Source organism: Magnolia sinica, chromosome 9 (assembly GCF_029962835.1).
Source record: "Magnolia sinica isolate HGM2019 chromosome 9, MsV1, whole genome shotgun sequence".
NCBI lineage: Eukaryota > Viridiplantae > Streptophyta > Magnoliopsida > Magnoliales > Magnoliaceae > Magnolia > Magnolia sinica.
In genome coordinates this window covers 47,548,001-47,571,490 of record NC_080581.1, presented here as the reverse complement: position 1 = coordinate 47,571,490, position 23,490 = coordinate 47,548,001, and the positions used below count along the sequence as shown (strand labels likewise).

General features: G+C 42.2%; 1 protein-coding gene across 1 annotated transcript in view; it reads left to right on the top strand.

Annotated features, from left to right (window-relative positions):
- LOC131255411 (uncharacterized) overlaps nt 1–7,956 on the top strand; it is a 53,381-nt gene extending 45,425 nt beyond the window's left edge. Inside the window, exons 4-5 of the mRNA XM_058256122.1 lie at nt 6,955–7,046; nt 7,222–7,956. Of these exons, the coding sequence (XP_058112105.1) occupies nt 6,955–7,046; nt 7,222–7,498 (369 nt within the window). The 3' untranslated portion in view covers nt 7,499–7,956. The remainder of the gene's footprint in view (nt 1–6,954; nt 7,047–7,221) is intronic.
- The last annotated feature ends 15,534 nt before the right edge of the window (nt 7,957–23,490 follow it).

Genomic DNA, 23,490 nt, shown 5'->3' with positions numbered 1-23,490 from the left:
CTATTTATAGACAGTCGTGATGTCTACTAGTACGCAAGGTTTTCGGCCAAAAATAATGTCCTATTTAGCTTCACCAAGCTGTTCTCCTAATTTTTCTAAGCTCTTTTCGCGTTGGGCGCAACTCTTAAAGCCCAACGGATGAAGAGTTATAATCAAACTAAAACTTACTATTTATAGTAAAAACGGAATTAAAATAAGGAAACGACCGTTGATCCGGGGGTATTTTGCAAATTTGGCGTAGCGGGGTTGGTTGGCTAAAGTAGCTCGTTCTACCCCAAAATCATATATTTTACTCCTGATAATTCATTCCGGATTGTGAGATACGCCTGATCTAAGGTCCGACGGTCCGGATCACTTCTATTGTCGAGCGGGCCTTTTCTGATCCATCTTGGCCATGAAACTATCCGCGACCCGCTCTACATCAGTACCCTCTACTTCAAAAGAACTCGTCCTCTAGTTCTTATCCTGTTCTGGTTTATGATACTCGGTCAAGTCCGCGACGTGAAAGTCTGTGAGATCACCATGTTATCTGGAAGATCAACAACATAAGCGTTGTCATTGATCTTTTGGATGATTGGGACGGGTCCAATCTTCTTATTTTTCAACTTGTTGTATGTCCCAGTTGGAAATCTCTCTTTACGCAAATGAATCATAACGCGATCGTCCACCTCGAACACTTTTTGTCACCGATGTTTGTCCATTTGTTCCTTGTACTTCTCATTCAAGGCATGTAGCTTGGTCTATACTTTCGCATGAATGCCCATGATCCTGTCTGCCATATGTTCTGTTGCAATGCTCATGCCTGGGAGCTTGGGCAGAGGGACCAAGTCAAGCGTATGGCGAGGCACTCGTCTGTAGATAATCTGTAATAGCGATTTCCATGTCGAGCGGTTCATCATGTTGTTGAATGCAAACTCTGCTTGAGACAAGGCCAAATCCCACTACTTTGGTTTTTCTACTGAAATACAGTGAAGAAGGTTTCCCAATGTGCGTTTCACAACCTCGGTCTGCCCATCAGTCCGTGGGTGATAGGCACTGCTGAATTGAAGTCGGGTATCGAATCGAGTCCACAAAGTCCGCCAAAAGTGGCTAATAAACTTCGTGTCACGATCAGTAGTGGTCTTGAGGACCCCATGTAGCCGTACAACCTCCCTGAAGAATAGATTCGCCACGTGTATTGTATTGAGGGTCTTCTTGCATGGGATAAAGTGCACCATCTTAGAGAAACGATATACCACCACGAACACTGAATCCATGCCGCGTTATGTTCGTGGGAGACCAAGACGAATTCCATAGATAAATCCTCCTAAGGACTGTCAGGCACAGGTAACGGGGTGTAGAGGCCCGTATTCTAAGATTGCCCCATGGAGGTCTGACAAACATGACAACGTTGTACCGCTTTTCTCACATCATGTACCAATTGCAGCCAGTAATACCATTCTTACACGAGCTCACGTCATGTCTAGCCCAAGGTGTCCACCGAGGCTACCTCCATGTAGCTCCTGAATAATCTGCTCTCTCAGAGAACTTTGGGGGATGCACAATCGATTCCCTTTGAAGGGGAAACCGTCTTGTATATGAAGGTCATTGGGGTGACCTTCTTAGCACTTCACTCAAGAATCTTTGAAGTCCTCGTCCACGACATACAACTCCTTGAGACAGTTGAAGCCGACCACCTCATTGCTTATCGTAACAAGTAGTGATGCACGACGACTAAGTGCATCAGCCACCTTGTTCTGCTGCCCTGATTTGTGCTTCGGAATGAACATGAATTCCTGTAAAAACGCAACCCATCTAGCATGCACACGATCCACGTTAGTCTGACTATTAATAAACTTTAATGCTTGGTGGTTAGTGTACAGAACAAATTCTTTTTGAATCAGGTAATGCCGCCAATGTCGCAGCGCCTGAACAACTGTGTTCAACTCAAGCTCATACGTCGACCACTTCTTTCGGGCTTCGCTGAGCTTCTCGCTATATAAGGCTACTGGCCTGCCTTCCTGTAATAATACTCCTCTAATTCCGATGTATGAAGCGTCACAATCTACTTCAAACAGCTTGTCGAAATTAGGAAGCACTAAGACCGGTGTTGTGGACAAACGGTGCTTGATCTCATGAAAGCTCTTGTCAGCTTCATTGGTCCACTGAAACGGTCCTTTTTTCATACAATATGTAATAGGCACGACTATTGTGTTAAAATTTCGCATGAATCGACAATAGAAGGTCGACAACCTGTGAAAACTCCTCATCTCATGAATGTTTGTCGGGATCGGCCATTCCCTAATGGCTCGCACCTTTTCATTATCCACGGATGCCCGTGGATGTTACAACAAATCTTAAGAACAACAGGCTGTCTGTTAAAAAATTACACTTCTTCAAGTTGAGGTACAACTTGTTAATCTGTAAGACCTGCAACACCTGCTTGAGATGTTTCCTGTGCTCCATCTCATCCTGGCTATATATCAGTATGTCATCAAAATATACTGCCACAAATCGGCCAGTAAACGATTTTAGAACTTAATTCGTCAAACGCATAAAAGTACTTGGTGCATTCAATAGGCTGAAAGGCATAACTAGTCACTCATACAACCCTTCCTTAGTCTTGAATGTCGTTTTCCACTCATCACCGGGTCAGATACAAATCTGATGGTACCCGCTTCTTAGGTCTAGTTTAGAGAACACCTTGGCCTCTTCTAACATATTGAGAATGTCATCCAACCGTGGTATTAGGAACTGATATTTGATGGTAATTTTGTTGATTGCCTGGCTGTCGACACACATGCACCAGCTTCCATCTTTTTTTTAGCGTTAATAATGCTGGTACAACACATGGGCTCATGCTCGCTTTCAAGAGACCCTTACGGATCAATTCCTCCACTTGCCCCTGAAGTATCTCACACTCCTTGAGACTCATCCGATAATGAGGGCGGTTGGGCAAGCTAGCCCTAGGGATGAGGTCTATGTGATATTGGATGTCCTTCATGGGGGGCAATCCATCCGGTAAAGTTTCAGGCCAGACTTCTTTGAATTCGTTTAGCAATAGTCTTAAACTTGGAGGAATGTTTGAGGGTTCCGATTCCTCACCCTACACTACTACGGCGTATACCTCGCCAGTTTCCTTGGATTCCTTCATGAAATTCGAATGGTCAAGAGGGAACTCCCCTCCACTTTAGAATCTTCAGGGTGATTCTCTGGTGCTATAGGGGTAAGGATTATTTTTTTACTATTCTTAACGAATATGTAGACATTGTCTCGTCCTCGATGGGTCGCATCACGGTCCGACTGCCAGGGTCAATCGAGTAACATATGGCATGCTTCCATGTCGACCACGTCACAAAGTATTTGATCCTTATAATTTTTGCTAATTGAAAACGAGATATTGCATCGTTCAGTTACCTTGATTTCGTTCACTTTTTTTATCCAGCCAATTGAGTACGGGGAAGGATGTTTTGTCATTTGTAGCTGCAACCTGTCCACCATCACTCTTGAGATGATGTTCTCGCTACTACTATTGTTTATGATCACATCACAGATCTTTCCGTTGATAGTGCACCGCGTACGGAATATATTGTGTCGCTGTGGATGTAATTCCTTTGTGGGGTATACAGTAATCGCCTCACAACTAGAGACTCGCCACGATCCTTGTTCGTCAATTTATCACCATCTGCTATTTCCTCAATGGCTTGTTCATTTCATCAAAGCCAGGGTCTTCTTTTGTGGCCTCACATTCAGTGTCCCCTTCGTTTATGGTCAAGTGTTCCGCGGGACGTTGAGGACAGTTGTTTGATAAGTGGCCCGATTGGCCACAGCAGTAACAATTGGTTGACCTTGGCCGAGCATAAAGATTTGGAATCCTATTCGGGCTCGCTGTTGTGGGTGCTACATGTTGAGGTCTAGATGAGCCGCTCCCCGTATCACGGCTTGCGGTTGTAGGAGGTTGAGTACGTTCTCCTACTGGTTCTTTTCCTCGTGCCAGCACTGGATCCTGCGCGCGACCTGTCATGGGGGGTCGAGTTGAAAGATAGGGCCGAGCGGGAACCCTTGCAAGTTGCGTTTCTGCCCTACCTACCAATTGAACCGCTTCATCCACGGTCTCGACTGGGTACATCTAAATTCGGTCCTGAATTGTCAGTCGCAACCCACTTATAAATCGTGCCACCTTCTGTGATTCAGATTATGACAGATTGTTTCATGTTGCCAACCGCTGGAATTCTTCAGTGTAATCTGTGACAGTTTGATTTCCTTGTCGGCAATTCTGGTATTGCTGGAATAATATCTGCTCATAATCACTGAGGAGAAATCGTGATCGAAGAAGACGTCTCATCTGTGGCCATGATGAGATGGGCGCCTTATTCTGGTGGGCTCGTGAGAGTTGTAATTGCTCCCACCATGCAAAAGCACCAGATTTTAATTTAAACGCTACCAATTTTACCTTTTTATGATCTGGCACGTCCATATAATCAAAATATCTCTCTACTTCGGCTAGCCAATCAAGAAAATCTTCCATGCGTAATAAACCATTAAAACTAGGAAGTTCAGCCTTACCTTGGCAGTCTCTTTCAACACGATCTAGATGATCACCTCCATGGATTGGTTGTCGGACAAAACCTTCATTAAGATCCTCGTCGTTAGGACTTGAATCATCTGGTATGGCACTACAGTTTGCCACTGGTAGTGCTCTACAAAAATCAGAGTTGTGCCGTATAGCAACCACGGGTGGTGGAGCAACCATAGGTGGCAGAGCACCGCCTAGGGCTTGGGGCGGAAGTAGCGCATCCGCAAGCCGGTCGAGGGTTGCCTGCAGCCCTTGCATGGTCAACTGACTCTCATGGTGGAAAGCTTCCATTCTTTCCGTAAGATCACAAATCCCTGGATCACCGTCCATGGGATTTTGGCTCATACCTTCATTGTTTGCCATCGGCCTGAGGGGAATCTTCGCTTTGATACCAATTGACGCAGGGATGAACGTGATGAGGTCGATCACCGTCTTCCTCAAGGATAACTACTCCGAATCCACGGAGCTTCTTTGGACTCCTCACAGAGACTTCTCGAATCCACGAGGAAAGAAAGCAACAAAATAAATTCTAATAAAATTCGAAATTGATTAATCAGTGAAATAACAAGTTCACAACCCTTTAAATAGGAATACCAAGCAATGGAAGAGAAATCAGAAGCAAACTACAACTAAAACTCCTAGAATTCGCAACTTACTATAAATAGTAAACTTACTATTTATAGATGGTTGTGATGTCTATTGGTACGTAAGGTTTTCGGCCAAAAATAGTAAGTGTCCTATTTGGCTTCACCAAGCTGTTCTCCTAATTTTTCTAAGCTCTTTTCGCGTTGGGCGCAACTCCTAAAGCCCAACGAATGAAGAGTTATAATCAAACTAAAACTTACTATTTATAGTAAAAACGGAATTAAAATAAGGAAACGACTGTTGATCTAGGGGTATTTCGCAAATCCGGCGTAGCGGGGTTAATTGGCTAAAGTAGCTCGTTCAACCCCAAAATCATATATTTTACTCCCGATAACTCATTCCCGATTGTGAGATACACCCGATCTAAGGTCCAACGGTCCGGATCACTTATGTCGTCGACCGGACCTTTTTTGATCCATCTTGGCCATGAAACTCTCCGCGACCCGGTCTACATCATTATTTGTGAGCAATTGAGAAATTTAGATTTTTCTCAATTTTCCACAACTTGACCCATATCCTCCAAATCTCGAAATCGAAGTTCCAAATCTATGATTTTTCATGAAAAACATGAAGAATCATAGATTTGTAGCTATTTGACACTGGTTTAACTCGATTTACAACAAAAATATGGATTGAAAATGCTCATTGGATCGAGTAGGTGGGATATATCGGCACTCGCACAGGTGGTATACAAGATATATCGTGGGATATATCGGCTGATATCGTTCATATTTAAAACACTGCCCACATCAGAGCTGTCATGTATGGCCCTACATTCTATCAATACCGCTGCACATATGACACATGAAAGTGAATGATAGAAATGTATTAATCTTTTCATCAAAGTCTCATCATATTTAAACCACTGCCCACATCAGAGCTGTCATGTATGGCCCTACATTCTATCACTACCGTTGCACATATGACACATGAAAGTGAATGATAGAAATGTATTAATCTTTTCATCAAAGTCTCATCAAGATGGTCCACCATCACAATTAGAACCACTCGAAAGTTTTCCATGTCAAAAGACAGCACCAAGTCACATTGTGCTGTCTTTTCACATTGAAATTTCATATGAAATCCTTTTTGAGTAATAGTAGCCCTTTAATAATTTCATGGGATTAGAATATGGTAGTGGATTCTTTTCCTCTGGTGTAATCCATCATCTATAATGCATGTGTTAATTACTCTAGGGTCAATGAACAATGATTTACTCAATGAACTTCTAATGCTTTGTTCCTAGCAATCAACTGCTTAAAAGAGCATTCCTTGTTTAGGATGATAGGCATGCAGAGGAATTATTGCTTGCATTTAAAGTAATCTCTGATGTAGGGAAGAGGATTTTCCTACATCAGTGTTTTCTTATGTCCTCAACTTATTTTTATCTTGTCACACAGTTTTTTCATTGCAGTTGGCAGTCCATTATATTATAGGATACATCAGCATGGCTTCTCTTATGTACTGTTCATCTTCACTGAAATGTTTATGTTGTTCCTTTCAAAATCTTCATCTGTTACAGAAAAATTGTTCTTGAAATGGCTTTGACTTCATTTTCAAAAACTAATTTTCCAAATAATTGATAGATAATGTACTTGAGATTGTACGGAGCATTAACTTCATTAAATCATATAGTTCTGAAATCCAGCTACATTCCTAAATCCTAACTAAAAGGTGTTCTCTTGATTTTACAAGAAATTCTGTTTACCCAGTGAAGAACCACTTCCCGGTTTTCATTTTGTTGTTTTATGCAGCTTCATTTTATTAGGCATCTATCAATTAACTATAATCCGATCAAGAGGCGTACTAAATATCACAGATCGGCTTCCAAACATTCACATGCGGTGTAAGGCCTCGACTTGGGCTGTTCCTTTTCTTGATTATTGCACAACTATTGGTACTAAAAATCTATTTTCTTGCTGCATGCCTTTTTCTTTACTAGTCCTGAATGAATTCTATGTATTCATCAAGTGGATTTTTTGAAGACATCAAACTAACTAATAAAAATTCATAATCTGAAGGAGGTCAGGAGCATCATCAAATATCCGTGAAGAAAATGGTGAAGATAGCGATGAAGGTGGTAATAGCCCAGAGGCAGATGGATGTCATCAGCATCATCAGAAAAGTGACCACCATGAGAAGAAAGCTATCATTGGACATGTGGAATTCAAGTTGGTTCATTTCTTGAAGGGGAGGCTCACATACTCAAGGTTGTGGTGTATGAGGAGAAAGAGGACAGAGGAGCGGCCTCGTCCTTCAAAGTTTGTTGCGAATTGCTTAAGAGTTGGACTGAAATAGACACGGACCTAAACATAAAAATGCACTGCCAAGGAGGAATGAAGGCCTGGCCCTTGATTCAGGCTGTTAGCTCCATTATGGGCCACACTTAAAATTTGTGCATGCCCACTGTGGGACAGTGGATGGAACCCTCACCAACTTTGTTACATTGGGAAAATAGTCAAGGTTAAATCTTTTTGGTAGGAGGATTGTTTACCATTCAGTAATTTGTGTCTTAGCATCTGTAGGCAGACCTAATGGTTGACTAAAGTGTAACTAAAGTTATGGCCCATGATAAAGTGGAATGATGGAAAAGGATTCATGTCGCTAAACACATTTAGTTGGAATAAGGCTTAGATGATGATGAGGTGGATAATGATGAAGATGAGCGTCTGCAGGAAGACATGTAAATCATCTGTACAATTCGTAAAGTTGGATTTAATTTGCAGGAATATATATTTGCGATGACTTTTGATAGAGTGATTGTTACCTTTACAATGGCTGTGGATGGTCCTGATTTGTACGAGATGGGCCTATTGTTCATTTTTCTAGGCTATTAATATGATTGACTCAATCCTGAAATGGACCATGCCCTAAAATTTTGTTTGTGGAAAAATGTGGCCCTAGACCCTATGATCATGTGACACCAAATCTGGGTCTTTGATCTTGTGAATGTGTGGGGCAAACATAGCTGTAAACCTTAAGTGTGGCCCCCTAATTGTGTGAACTAAGGGCCAAAGTGGGGCCTCTGATTGGGTGATATTATGATGTATGCATGCCGGCTGACTATGTGATGATGTGATATAATGCAGCCATGTAATTGTAAGAAAGGTTGCCAAGTTGTGGCTGACTTGACCTTATGAACTTAAGGCGTATAATGGCCACTGATTAAGCAGTATAATGGCAAGAGAGGTCATCTACCTATGTGTAAAAGTGATGAAAATATGGTCACTGACACTTGCAATCTCCTGATATGTATATGGCCCCCAAACCATATGAAATCGAGTTATGTGGGTGGCCATTTTCCTAAGTGAGCGAGGCCACTTAACTATATGAAAAATGTGTTAATTGTGTGGCCACTTGATCATGTAGGTTGTTGGGGCATGACTGACCATGAATCATAAAGTCATGCAATGTATGTAGGGCTGCTAAATGTGTGATTATACAACACAGGTAGTGTTGCTTAATCTTATGAATTTGTTACTTAGGTATAACTGCTCAACCATGTGCTCATAGGATGTATGCAGTGTCGATCACCTTATTACATGAATTTGTGACCCATGAAGGGCTACTATGTGACCATGTGATACAAATCTTTCTATTAAATGGTGTGAAATTGTTGTGTTAGACTGCTACATTAAGTGATCATTGGATGCGTGTATAGCCACTTAACCATATACATGACCACTAATCATGTGATCATGCGATGTATATAGTATTGTATGTATGGCCACTAACCTTGTGAAATTATGATGGGTGCGCAGCCACTTAATCATATACGATTTGTAATGTTTGTGTGGCCACCTAGACTAGGTGAATTGGCGATATATGTGTGGCTACCTAACCAGGTGAAGTTATAATATTCGTGGCCCACTTGATGATGTGAAACTTGTATAGCCACCTAACCACATCAGTTTGTGTGACCACTTGACTATGTGGCCTTGTGGCCTACTTTTCCATGTGAACTTATGACAATTAGGTGGCCACTTAGCTATGTGAACTTGTGCATTTTGTATGGATTATGTGAGCCTATGCGAACTTGTGATATTTGTACGGTCACCAAACCATGTGAACTTGCGATACGTGTGGCCACTTAGGTGAACTTGTGATATTTGTGTGGCCATAGGATTATGTATACTCATGATATTATGTGGCCACTTAACTATATGTGCTATGATAATGGAGTAGCCACAGGATCATGTGAACTTATGATAATGGACCTATGATATATGCATGACCACTCAGCTATATGAAGTGAGTTATGGTATGTTATGTATGCTGCTTCACTTTGGGTGAAATGTTGAGTGCATGGTTTAGCTGAGCATGTTATAGTATAATAATGATGCTTCACTATGAGTAATATGTTAACTGTATGGATTAACTATGCTTGTTATAGTACGATTACCTCTTTTTGAACCATATAATTTCGGGTACTTGTTTATATGCTAAATAGTAGTGATGAATGTGATAGATTATGGCTACTTAAGTATGTGATGAATGTAATGAATAGTGGCTACCTAACCATATGAAAGTGTATAAAGATGTGGCTACTTAACTTTTAATTTGATACCTATGTAGAAAAGTGATGGATTATGGCCAATGAGATGAATGTGATAAATTGTGACACCAAACTATATGACAATATGTGGAAGTGTAGGTACTTAAACCTTCTAATGATGTGTTAAAATATAGCCCTTAATTATGTAACTTGGTGCTATATTTGACATGTGATATTATAAGTTTTACTAGGAGTAAGCATGCTAGAATGTATAGCCTAACTATGCTATGATGATCATCAAAATATGTGATCCCGGGATGTGTTTATGTGCTAAGTAATGAAGATGGACTTACATTATAATATGTATCTTGTATATTTTAGTAGCCACTTGTATACATGGGAGGCATGAAAACTAGCATAACTTCCACGACCATGTGTAGAGTGCACACCAAACCACCGTGCTTGCTTACCTTATATTATGCTCTTAATCAACGATTTTTTGAAGTACCCGAGTACACCATGTATCATCCTTGCTAGTCAGCATACTAATCATGCATGTATACGTATTATGGTTGATTTGATGCATTGCATGTTGAGTATGGAGCTAAGATGGTCATGTGCATGGTGGCATGTTGTGGGATCATAAAATGGTCATGTTGCATGGACTAAGTAGCCATGAACGTTGGTATGGATTATATATGGACTTATGGGCCATGGTTATTTCTGGTAAGGTATATACATGGACTGAGGAGACATAATTCATAGTGTAATAGTTTATATAGGGATTGAGGGGACATGACGAATGCCGGAAGGTATGTGGAGGATGTGTAGCCTTGGTTGATTGAGCACATTGGGCATGCATACATACCACGAGGTGCGTATTACATTACTGGATGTGGATGTTGCATGGTATGCTCATTGGTTATGATGTTGTATCATACAAGACACTACTGTGATGTGGATACCACAATTATATTCGTGGTTTTTTTAGAACACCGAAATTGTTGCTTTTACTAAAGAGTTATGGCTCTTGTGGGTGAAATTCCCTAAACCTCGTTGGTACCATCGGGCACCTTGTTGTCGGGTCTGAGTGGATACATAGTCATGGTGCATTTAACTCTCGTTGCAGAGGTCAAGTGGGAAGAGGTCTAGCCAACCTAACATGTGAGGATTGTGAAATGTCTTCAGGTTTACCACTGGCATGTTAAGATTGCAATAGAGTCCACTATCGATTGCTGGGTGGAGTGATTTATCAGCCATGGTGCGTTTGGCCCAACTGACGAGGCAGGTATGCAAGGCCATATACGATGGTGTATTTGGGTATCAACCCTTGGTGCTTCTAGAGGATAACAATATTAAGAAGTGTTGGACATTTGGCCTTGAAGGCATGACATACATGATTGCATTGGCATTTCATAACCTTTCATGTTTATTGGCACCATTTGACATTGTATCATATTGCATTGCATAAGGTTATCATTGTGCACTCTAATGTTGGTAAGTTTCATAGCATGAAATAGAAACATTGCACACATGAGAGATGTATTCACTAGGTTTTCCAAAGCCCATGCCTTCTTTTAGTATATTTTTCAGGGTAAGGCAGACAATATGAGTAACTTTGCATGGACTTTACATTATGCACTGATTTTCATGATGTATCTATGTAGTTGGAACTTATGTATTTATTGTACCTGTAAATGTTTCGTAGTGGAATAAAATTTGAGTTTATATATATATATATATATATCATCTGAAATGGTGAATGTCATAATTGAGGGAAACACTACTAATCGTATTAAAAAAAAATCATCCAAATTTCTCCATTTGCATCCCAAGTGTGAAGTCAGGGACTTGGGCTCCCTTTTTGGGCGTGACACTGTACCTCCATGTGTGTAGTCGACCCTTCATACATGCGTGACCATACCCCATGTGAACCTACGCGAGCGAGCATGCACCTGTCATGTGCACGAGGAGCACCAAAGAGAAGACCATTGGCCTCACCCCCACTCACCATGAGGTGGGATTGGACCTAGCAAAACCCATTTGAAGAACGGGCCAATGGCCCATTCCAACACAATCTACTAACTCTCTCTCATGACCTTACCCTCACCTCAACTTTACATCACACCCCAGTACACCCTCTACTCACACTCTCCTCTCAAACTCATCCACATGCACCATGTCTGCTAGCCACCTCACCTACTCACCCACATACAACATGCATGCTTGCCACCTCATTCCACTACCTTCCTTTAACATGACCTAAGTTAGCTAAATCCCACCCCTTTTACCCCGGTTAGTTCTCTACACCTAGAGTTCTAGAAAAAAGAGCAAAAAGAAAATCAAAAGAAAAAAGAAGGAAGGAAAGGAAGAAAGAAAGAAAGAAAGAAAAAGAGAGGAAGAAAGGAAAAGAGAGAGACAGAAAGAAATGAAAGAGAGGAGATGAGAAGAGGAAGGAGAGAAGAAAGAAAGAAAAGAGCGGAGAGAAGAAGGAAGAAAAGAAGAGGAGAAGGAAGAAGAGAAGAGAGAATGAAGAGGGACAAGTCGACCCCGACCCAACCCATCGTGCATGCCCTCACTACACCCAAAAACCCCCTAATTTTGAGTGCATCCCCCCTACACCCTTTTCTCTTCCTCCCTCCCTAATCTTGTGACGGGACCCATCACAGGGTGGGCCATGCTGTGGAGATAGTAGGTTCCCACACTGTAGGGCCCACTGTGGTGTGGCTAGCGGCTCACCATGATGTTTACTTTCTATCCTATATGTTGATATGGCCACATAGACTTGGATGATGGGAAAGCACAAGTACCAGTTCAGACTCGAAGTTTTGTGGGCCTCACTATATAAAACACAGGGAGACTACCCACTATTGAAACCATCCGTGGACCCACCTTAATGTATAAGGCAGTTGCATATCTCTAGTGGGCCCCACTACACGAGAACAATGGTAATTGAATCCCTACCATCGTAGACTTTACGGGAGAGGGCCCATCTTTTTGTATGAATTTGATATCCACATTGGTCATCTTTTTTCTAGCCCATCCACGTGTCCAAGGATGAGACAGTTTCATCCCTCAGATGGGCCCCACCATAGGAGCAACAGTGATGATCACATCCTCCATTAAGATCTTCCAAGCTCCCCGGTGATGTGTGTTTGCTGCCCAACAACCATGGGGCCCACCGTTGAAACTACTCCATGGCTCACTATGGCTAATGGCCAGGCCGAGGCCAACAATAAAGTGATTAAAAATATCTTGAGGAAAATGATACGAGGAAACCCACAAGAATGGCACTTTAAACTATCTAAAGCTTTGTGGGCCTACAAGATATCTCCTCGTACTAGTACAAGAGTTAGCCCATTCATGCTGACTTACAGGGATGAAGCAGTCTTACCTTTGAAAATCATGGTCCCATCTTTATGAATTGCCCATCAATCTCAATTAAGCTTGCCTGAATTTACAGAAAAAATGTTGGCCGAGCTTGACGGACTGAATGAGATTTGTGTCAAGGCGTTAAATTCTATCATGGCTAATAAAGTAGCCGTAGCTAGAGCATACAACAAAATGGTTAAAGGAAAAGCCTTTAAATAAGGAGGCACGATTTGAAAAATGATCCTTTCCATCAGTCAGAAAGACCAAGCGTTGGGAAAATGGTCTCATACATGGGATGAACCATACATCATTGAGCAAGTTTTAATGGTAGGAGCATATCTTCTTTAGAGATTTGAATGGTAATGTTGCTCCATCACTTATAAACGGTCGATTTTTGAAACAATATTTCCTTTCATTTTGGGAAGTCATAAGAAATCAGGCTGAACTAGTTCAATAAGAAAAATAGAATTGCAGTTAAATAAAAGCCCCAATGGGTGGCCTAGTGAATATGCTTAAAATAAAGGCCCAAAGGCCATAAGTTTTACCTACATTGGAGTAGGAAGAGTTTTAGATACACACACACACACACACACACACAAGGATGGGGTCTAACGGCGAGGTCGCCCTTTTAGCCCACTTTGCATGGGCAAAGGCCCGAGCGGCAGCAAGTTTTGCATCCCTCACCCAGTTCCTCCTTTCGCTCTAGGATGCTTCTTGACTCACAAGTGTCTCCGTAGCACGTTCACATAATTCAGATGATGGTCAATGTCGATCATTTCTGAATCGGCCGAGCGCTTTTCACCATCACTAACTGCAACGCGCTCTTCGTAGAGAGATATTTGGGCCTCCACAAATGCAATTAACTTGGTACTCTTCGGCCGATCGCGGTGGGGGTAGATCCTGCTGGTGTCGGCCAGGTCGTCAAGGAGTCGGTCGAACGAGCACTTTAAACCCTGTGGCATCCATTGGTTAAACTCGTTTTCACGAGCCCAATGCAAGTGGTTCTTCCAGGCTTCCTGGTAGCGGGCCGGTAAAGTTCTACATTAAGCACTGAGGGCAGACAATCAGTCAAAAGCGGTCGTTCATCGTTCAATCATTGCTTCTGCTGCTACATATTGATTCCCCAGCTGGCGGAGTTGTAAGGCCCGTATCCTAGACCGTACCGTTCCGTAGGCTTCTGCGGTCCTTCCGGTCGAATTCTGGCAACCTTCGACCCATATCCGACGTTTGCGCGCGATCCTAAGTCGAGTCCTGCATACCTAAATCGACTCAACCCGAAACTTGTATCTTAGCGACTATGTCGTCGCTGCAGTTTCAATGCCGTGACTCGCACACCCAACCGATACCCAGGACAGGAGATGTGAGCCCATGTTCATCTCGAGGGAAATGCCACGCGTTGTGAATTCTGAGAGAATCTCTACGACCTATCCCATCAATCAATCAATCAATCCCATCAATCAAGTACACATCACACATCAAGTCAAGTACAAGTAACCCATACCCTACCCTTACCTCTCTCTTACACAAGCTACTCCAAAGTCAACTCTTACATCAATTCATCCATCACTCCACCCATCACCCATCACACCCATCCCATATCATGCCATCACTTCTCTCTCTCTCTCTCTCTCTCTCTCTCATTTCTCAAACCTCCCAAGCAACCCAAAATACCACACGTCCAAGCCTTTCCAAGCTCTCCCAAAACAACAAGTGTGGCCCACCCTCTCATCTCACATCTCAACCATTCATTCATCATTTACCTTCATCAACATTGAAGGTAAGGAGCAAGGAGGCTAAGGGATCAAGAAGGAGGCCAATAGGTGGGTGATCTACCGTCAATTTGCATTTGAGGGCCCACTTATAGGTGGGACCCATTATGATGTATGTGTTGTAATCATGAGGGGCCCATAGTGGTGGGGCCCCTCCATTGTCGTCTCTCTCATTTTTCTCTCTTTCTCTCTTTCCTTATTTCTTTGCGATGATGTGGCCATGTGGCCCACTCGAATAAACCCCCATCATGAAGTATGTGACCTATCCACGCCATCCATCTTCATGGGACCCACCTGATGGATGTGTTGGTTCTACACTGTCCAGCCCATTAGCGGCCTGAGTGGAAGGAAAAACACAAATATAAGGTTGACCCAAATCAAGTAGGCCACGTCCATGTGGGACCCACCTTGAATTTGTGTTGTGTGCAAACCGTCCAGCGTCCAGGGACGCTGGACGTTGTTACACAGTGAAGTATGAACTGAGAGTGTGGTGGGATGCTAGACGTTGTTACACTGTGAAGTATGAACTGAGAGTGTGGTGTACTGACGTGCAAACCCCAAAAAGATATCAGCTTAATTTCAAAGCTTATTGGGTGGGCCACTCATACAAGCCCCACCTTGATGTATAAGTTTAATCAACGCCGTCCATCCCATTCCTAAGCTCATTTTAGGCGTTGAGCCGAAAACTGAAGTGAATCCGATTATCTGGTGGGCCATACCATAGAGAACAGTGGTTTTACCATTAAAACCCACTCTGGTGTTTCTACACCCCAGAACATACTGAATATTGGGCTTGTTTGGTCGGTATTGAGCCATGGAATGCAATGGTTGGGTCAGATTCACTGATGCGGGCCCCACATATGAAAAACCGTGGAAAAACTCCCTTTTCAATTTTTTTATATGGCATGCAGCGCTTGCTGCAGCAGGAAGTTGCTGCGTTTGAGGCTAGGGAGCACGAGTCCCAACCATGAGCCCCACCGTGATGTGTGTCGAACATCCACACCGTGCAGTTGACGACCCCTTTAGGGTAGTGGGCTCCCTCCAAAAATCAGCCGTTTGAGGCACTCTAGTGGGAAACAGTAGATTGAGCATCTGCCATTGAAACCCTTTTAGGTTGTCACAGAAGTTTTGGGTCATTATCAAATTTGTTTTTCCTCTACATCCAGTCCGTGTGACCTTACCAACAGATTAGACGATAAATAAACGTTATGGTGGCCCCACGTGGGACCCACTATGGTGTATGTGTTTTGCCCACATCGTCCACACCATTGGACGGGGGACCCACTATGATGTATGTGTTTTATCTATACCGTCCAGCCATTTTGGTTGGGCTGCTGGACAGTAGGGGACCCCACCATGAGGTACGTGCTTTATCTATGCCGTCCATCCCTATGGGACTCACCATGATCCATGTGTTGCATCCAAACCGTCCAACCATTTTGAAAGCTCATTTTAAGGCTTGAGATTAAAAAAAAAAAAAAAAGACAGATCTAGTACCATGTGGACCACACTATAGATATAGTGGGATTGAATATCTACCATTGAAACCCTTGGATCCTTGAAGTCTCGGACCAATAGGGAAATTGTTTTCCTTTTTATTCAGGTCTGTTTGATCTTATGATCAGATCAGATAGAAAATAAATGTTATGGTGGGCCTTAAGGATTTTAATGGTGGAAATCATTGTCACCACTGTTACTTGGAGTGTAGTCCAGTTGATCTTTTGATATGATTCATTATATATATATATATATATATATATTGATTTCTAAAAATAGATGAGTTGGGTTCAGCCTATTTGAACTCGGCCCATTTGATTAGGCCCGATGTGATATATGAGGCCCGATGTTGAGGCCCACCTAGATATATAAGAGGCCCATGTGATGTATTTGGAGCCCCTGGGTCGAGGCCCAACGGGATGTACATAAGGCCCATTGTAATGTGTGATTCCACCATGGTTTATGTAATTATGTTCATGGCAGGCCGCACCTTGGGAGCAATGATGGTTTGATGTCCACATTGTAAGGATGATGTTGGTTAAATGTCCGCATTGTCACTCTCCCTAAGGCCCATTGATAGGCCCATACTTGTAGTGTGTAAGCCGTCTAGGCCCATTGTCATTATGAACAGAGCCCATTACCATATAACATGTTTAGTATAGATCCATGATTCATGCTCATACGCAACATATGTATGCTTGATATGAGGAGTGACTGATCATAGCATATGCCTTCGGGCAGATTGTTTATGAGCTCCCTGATAGGTGGAGTTGCCCTTCATAAGCACGCGGTACGCGCAGGATTGTTGCATGTCTGGTAGGATGATTCATGCACTTGCATTTGTATGATTGTGATTATTGTATGCCCTAACGACATCAAGACCATAGCCTCACAGATACATCGTGGGTGGCTGGATTGGATACCGAAAATACTGTTTCTAGCATCAGGGCGCTATAAATGTCCCTGGGTGAAAATCTCTAAACTCGATGGTACCAGAGGATGACTCCAACGTCGACACCAAGTGGATACATGAGTGCGCGAGGGCCGTATACCAGTAGGCCGCGTCTCCCACTGTGTCGTGGTCAGTTGGAAAGGAGTGTGACCTTACCGGCCTGAGTGAGGGGGCAATTTCTAGGTTGAGTTTGACCAACTTAAGGAATGGGCCCGCTATCGACGAGCTGGGCCCAATATTGGTAGGTGAATAGTGAGGTCTCTTCCACTATCCCAGTTGTGCGTTCGGATAGTGGCGGTAAGCTGGTGTAGAGTGTACTAGACCCTGGTGATTATCCAGAAGGAGAACCGTACTGATATCTGATAAGCTGTATGAGGATTTGGATGAGGATTGACATGCTTGAGTTGCATCTCGCATCACATGGTCTCGATATGACCGATAATATTCAATCTTGCACCACATAGTCTTGGTATGGCTGATTGCATTCATGTACCCATTAACATGATTTCGCATTACTCTGGCATTGCATTTTGAGCACTTTCATTCTACGCACACACTTACACTGCCCTCTAAGCTTTCTATAAGCTTATGCACGATTAATGCGTGTAGGTGACGCTGAGACGCAGCTGTAGTCTCACCGCAGTTGGAGCATACAGTCGAGCTTAAGGAGTTTCTATTGTTATCACTATCTTGTATTTCTCTTCATACACAGTGTATTCAAAGTTTTTTATCATAGTGGATTTTGTGATGTTGTTCTTGTGGTTATTGTTCATAGGTTATGCTTATGATTATGCTCATTACGAATCAAAATCATGTTAGAAATTCTCCTTGTAGAATCTCAGGACCAGAACCTGGTGTATGGGTGCCGGGAGCCGAGAATGGAGTACTACGGAGGCTGTTGGCGCTGGATTCGGCGATCGGGAATTTTGTGATCCCGGTTTCCGAATTTGGGGCGTGACAGGAGTTCTGAGAAGGCATTCAAGACTTCCTAAGTAAACCTCTCCTTCTCAGAGATCTTGCTGATGTCCTAGACAAAGGAGAAATGTTCATTTGTCGAGGAGTGCAAGAAGGCTTATATACCTTCGTCTACAATTTCCTTCAGAAGTTTAAAGGATGAAGTAGAGTGATCCATGAGAGATATGATTTTTCTTTGAGGTCAACCTATTTGTTTCTTAAGCCTTGTTTTTATAGGCTAAGTTTTAAGGACGACAATTAATGCGCACGCCTAATTGAGTGGTGAATGGGTTCTCGAGGTTAAAGGAGCCATTCCTGGGATCGTGGGAAGGTAGCTGGATAAGCGGAGCCTTACCCATAAATAATGGCACAAGTTTTGAAATGTTTAAATGTTGTATCTACGGCGTGAAACGCTGAACATGCATCATACAAATTTGATGGGTGTACGCAATTAAAGTAGATGGTTTTAACTAAGGAACCATGGCTTTCCTTAAGGGTCGGCGACTAATCTAGACGAACAGGGCCACCCACCTTCCACCAAAATAGTTACATTCATCATACCAATGACCAATTAGTCTATTAGTCATGCCAAGTTATGAGAGGATTGGACATGATCGTTTCATTCTTACGACTGTGAGGAAAACACATAAAAAGGGTTTTGACAGGTCAGGGTCGTTTCATTTTATTACTTTGATGGTTTTAAACCGCATGATTACATAAGATTGGAGGACCTTCCTAATAGTAAGGATGACATGAAGGCCCAAGCTGATTCATTACAAGATACTGAGATAGAGAATAAGAAGATGGAGGGGACAAGTTATGGTAAAGAAAATGGTTAGTACTTCAACCATGCATCTCTTCTCGGTCAGATGCTTGCCCACCTCCCTTACCACACATGATGTTTCTCATGAATTAGTTTTATTTAGGACCTTATACATTATGTTCTGCTGAGCCATCTCTCGACAAGATTAATGGCCCCAGATGGCCTGATCCCTAATCTCCTATTCAGCCTATACATGATCAATCTCACTGGAGATTGAAATTTTTGGCCGAAAAGGTAACCAGGGATCTAGTCAATGAGACCAACCCTTCGATGTTTGGCAGGCCTAGGTAAAGCACTTGGATTTGAGCCAAGTCACTAGCCACAATGTTAAGGGAAAGCCCCATCGACCATGGCCTCTCATTAATAGAGTCATGACCATGGGACCTCTCCGTTACATTTTACCAAGCCATTTCTCGATGGGCTGATAGAATTCCATAATCTAGAGGGAGAGAGGAAATGGTAAAGCGGTCGACACTCGACCGATGCGTTGTCATTCATGGATTGTTGGGAAATTTGGAAAAGCCGCCGTGACTGTCCATGTTGGCCGATCATTTACAGAACAGTCGTTGGTACTCTGAAGGAAGAAGGAGATAATGGGCATGGAAAATTTTGGAAAGAGCTGGACTAAAGGTGGTTTTCACCTTTATGGTTTTGAAACCCGAGAGAGGAAATCTATATTAAATAAGGATAAGTATGCCAGAGATTGCTGGGTTATGAAGACCTGAAGCCTAAAGTTCCCATTTTATAGACAAGATGAAGCAAAGGAGAGTTAATGCACATAATGGAAGGGCGTCAAATGAGCTCTCTAAGATATAAATGCAGTTATTATGGATGCGTTGGAAGGTAGCAAGAATTGATTCCTTTTGACATGATGTATTACTACAAGGGAGATATGGTAAGTACACCTGGGGATGGCTAAGTACTAGTAACCAGAATTACAATAAATCAACTTTGGTTGCTGGACAAATTGGATGGATTTCTCGATGACATCGAACCTCTGTCCGATTGCTTGAAGACTTGCTCGATGACATCGAAGGTAGTTCGATGACATCGAGATTTTTGAAGATTTCTAGAGCAACTCGCTAGAACACTCTAGACACATTCTCGATTGATCGAACACCCATTAAATGACATCGAAGGATTGTTTGATGACATCAAAGGAAGGTTCGATGACATGAAGAGTTACGCAGTGTGAAAGGCATTACGCAGTGTGAAAAGGTGCATCTTCCGAATTCAAGTTACGTTCGATGACATCGAAGGTTGTTTGATGACATCAAAGGCGTTATGTAGAGTGCGTAAATTTGAGGCGATTTTCAAAGACGATCGGATAAAGGCTATAAATATGGGTACTTTGAGGAGTTCTAAACATTAATTAGTTTTAAGAAGCAGAGCTAAAGGGTGGAGTAGCCCCCCAAGAGTTTTTCTTCCTTCCTTATTTATTTTTAATGCTTTCTTTAGGAGATTTTGTTTCAATCATGCCTATGATTGGCTAAACCTCTTAGCTAGGGCTAAGAGGTGAAGCTTGTAGCGTGTTGGGATGATTTTCCTGCTTTGATTCTTCTTTTTCTTCAACCTCATTGATTTCTAGTTTGAATTTAAGGAATATTTTCAGTTTTCTATAATTTATTGTGACTCAAATTACAATAGATGTTGTGATAGCTTTGAATATCTTCTTTTCCATTCTGAGGTTGTGAGATTGGTAAATCTTGTTGTTCATCATCGTCTCCTGGGCATGGTAGGATGATCAAATCTCTTCCAATCATAACAATACTCCTTCATGTGTGGCTAGGTTAATAAAAATTTCATAGTTGGTTTAGTTTATTCATCTTCCAATTGGATAAGATAGGATTCCAATTTCAATTGTGTGTCTTGAATCAAGTAAGGTAGCATCCTGATAGCTACAAGTGGATCCTTGACGCTCTAGTTTCCTTTTGATTATGAAAATGCCATTCACAATTACTCTAATTTATTCCAGATTTTAGATTTAGATCTTATTCTAGTTCTAGTTCTAGTTCTAGTTATTTTCAGAATACGTACAACTTTAGTCCCTGTGGATTCGACCTCGGTCTCACCGAGTTATTACTACATTGTGACCCTACACTTGGGGCTGTGAACACGCATCTCATCCTAGGTTATAGCGTGAGTCACAAGTGCTGGCTCGTTTGATCCTGCCCTTGATGGTTGGGAACCCTTTGCTTGTTGTTCGTGCCCATTTACTGTGGCCATCATGGGAGGGGCGGTAACCTGGGCCACATTTCGAGCTAGCGTGGCCAATGCTTTTGTGAGGTTCCTACACTCTTCCATTAAAATGGTCTGTACATGAGCTATCTCAACTAATCTTTTGTCTGTAGATGTCAGTCGAGTTCGACTCATCCCTACCATGTAAAGGGTCGCTTCCTCACTTCCTGATTACCCAGTTGTTAGAGGGGTGAGAGGATACATTGCTGAAGGAGAGTTAAGAGAGTTAACACTCCCACGTGATCCTGGTGATCTTGGTGATCTTGGCGAGGGAATATCCAGTGTCAGTGTACGCAGTGGCATAGTTGTTGTAAATCCTAGAGACGACGATTTGTTCATCAAGGGAACCCATGTCCATCGTGGAGCTACAATTGGAAGAGTCGTAAAGTCCTGCGAAGCAAAGGAGATAATATCGGCCTATCCTAAATAAAGTGCAGGTGTAGCCAATGCATGATTCTGTCTCGTGGCATTACACGTAATGCGCCCTCTGACTGTTCGTAGTGGGATCAGACTTCTAGCTGGAGGAGACCGGGCCTTCACTTTTTTGGACGTTACCTGTCCACTCTTCATCATTATTCTGTGTAATTGGTGACGATACCATTATTTGGATGTTACCATTGTCCACTCTTCATCATTATTTCTGGATGTTACCATTGTCTACTCTTTACTGGACCTTTGGGTGTTGTTTGCATATTATTAACCTAGTCAACGGCAAACTTGTTAGGCGTGAAGTAAAAAATGTTGATCGGGAGAGAATTCATTGTAGTTGCAAATAGTTGAAGTTCCTGAAGAAGTGATAACATATTAGTGATTCGAGCTAAGCGATAATACACTTTGTTTTAGAGATGGAGAGGAGGATATTCCTGTTAAGAGTCACCATTTTGACGCCATTGCGGCGCCAGTTGATGATAAGCAGTCTTTCGATTATTCTGAGGTTAGTATTAAACAAAGATATTCCAACTAAAGACTCTGGGTTTGATCTCCAGCAAAGTCGCCATTTTGTTTCGACAAGAAAGTAAGTATTACGATAGGAATATCCACATTCAATAATAACAATGGAAAGATAGAAGAACGATCATCATCGTTAATTTTATTAATTCTTGGTTCTAATTACATCCCTCTCGTGTTTCCCTTGATTCCAAAACAAAGTGTATTTAGTAGATACAATGAAAGAAAGGGAATCAGTTTAAATGGAAATTCCGGTAACATTCCGACTTGCGAAGAATCCGTTGTAATGATAAAGGAGTTGTGCGGGTCCGAAGACCCATTGTTCTTCACCGATATGCTTAAGACGCAATTACAGAAGACTAACTCACAGAAGATCACATATATCAAGGAAGACTATCGTTGGACCTCGAAATACACATAAAATGTGTTTATTGTACGGTCATGTAATGGGTGCTCTCTACTTGTTGTGCGTCCACACAATAGGCCTTTGCCTCGAACTCGAAGTTCTCTCCTTCTCTTGTTCTCTTCCCATATCGTGCTGCGAAAAACCTGAAGAAGCCTTCGAAGAAATCCTTGAATCTCTCTGACTTCTTTGGAGCTCCCGACTTGTGAATGAATGAAACGAGAGGGGGAGGGGGTATTTATAGGCTTCCACATGTGTGAGCTACAAATCCGCATAACAATGTGTTGTTGCACGGTCGCGCATTGCATTCCTGTTGCGTGATCGCGCAATAAGGTATATGGCTTATTTAGGCAAACTGCCTTCTAGTTCATCATTCTGGGGCACATACTCTATGTTGCGCAGCCATGCAACGCATTCTTTTTGTGCGATCGCACAATAAGATGATCTCATGTAGATTTTGTGTATTTTCGTGCTCCAACAAGAGGAAGCCAAGGCAACGAGCAAAACAAAAAAGCGTAATGAAAAGATAAGTCTTTAATCAAAATTTTGTTAGACTTTGCCCAATTTGAGGGATAGAATATCCAGTACGCAATACTCATAGGGAATTGGGATCCCTAATAAACAACTCAGAATACCGGATTCGACGTGGGCTTAGCCAAAATGTTCCGATTTCACTATCCAGGCACAAGTTCAAATACAAGCACACACACAGAGACATGATGTAAAAATTTTCATTTCATTTTTGTTTTTTCGTATATAATCTCATCCCTTTGAAAAAATTAAAAAAAGAAAAGAAAATAAGTTTCTCTTTTTCAGCCATTCATGTATAAAAGGTAAAT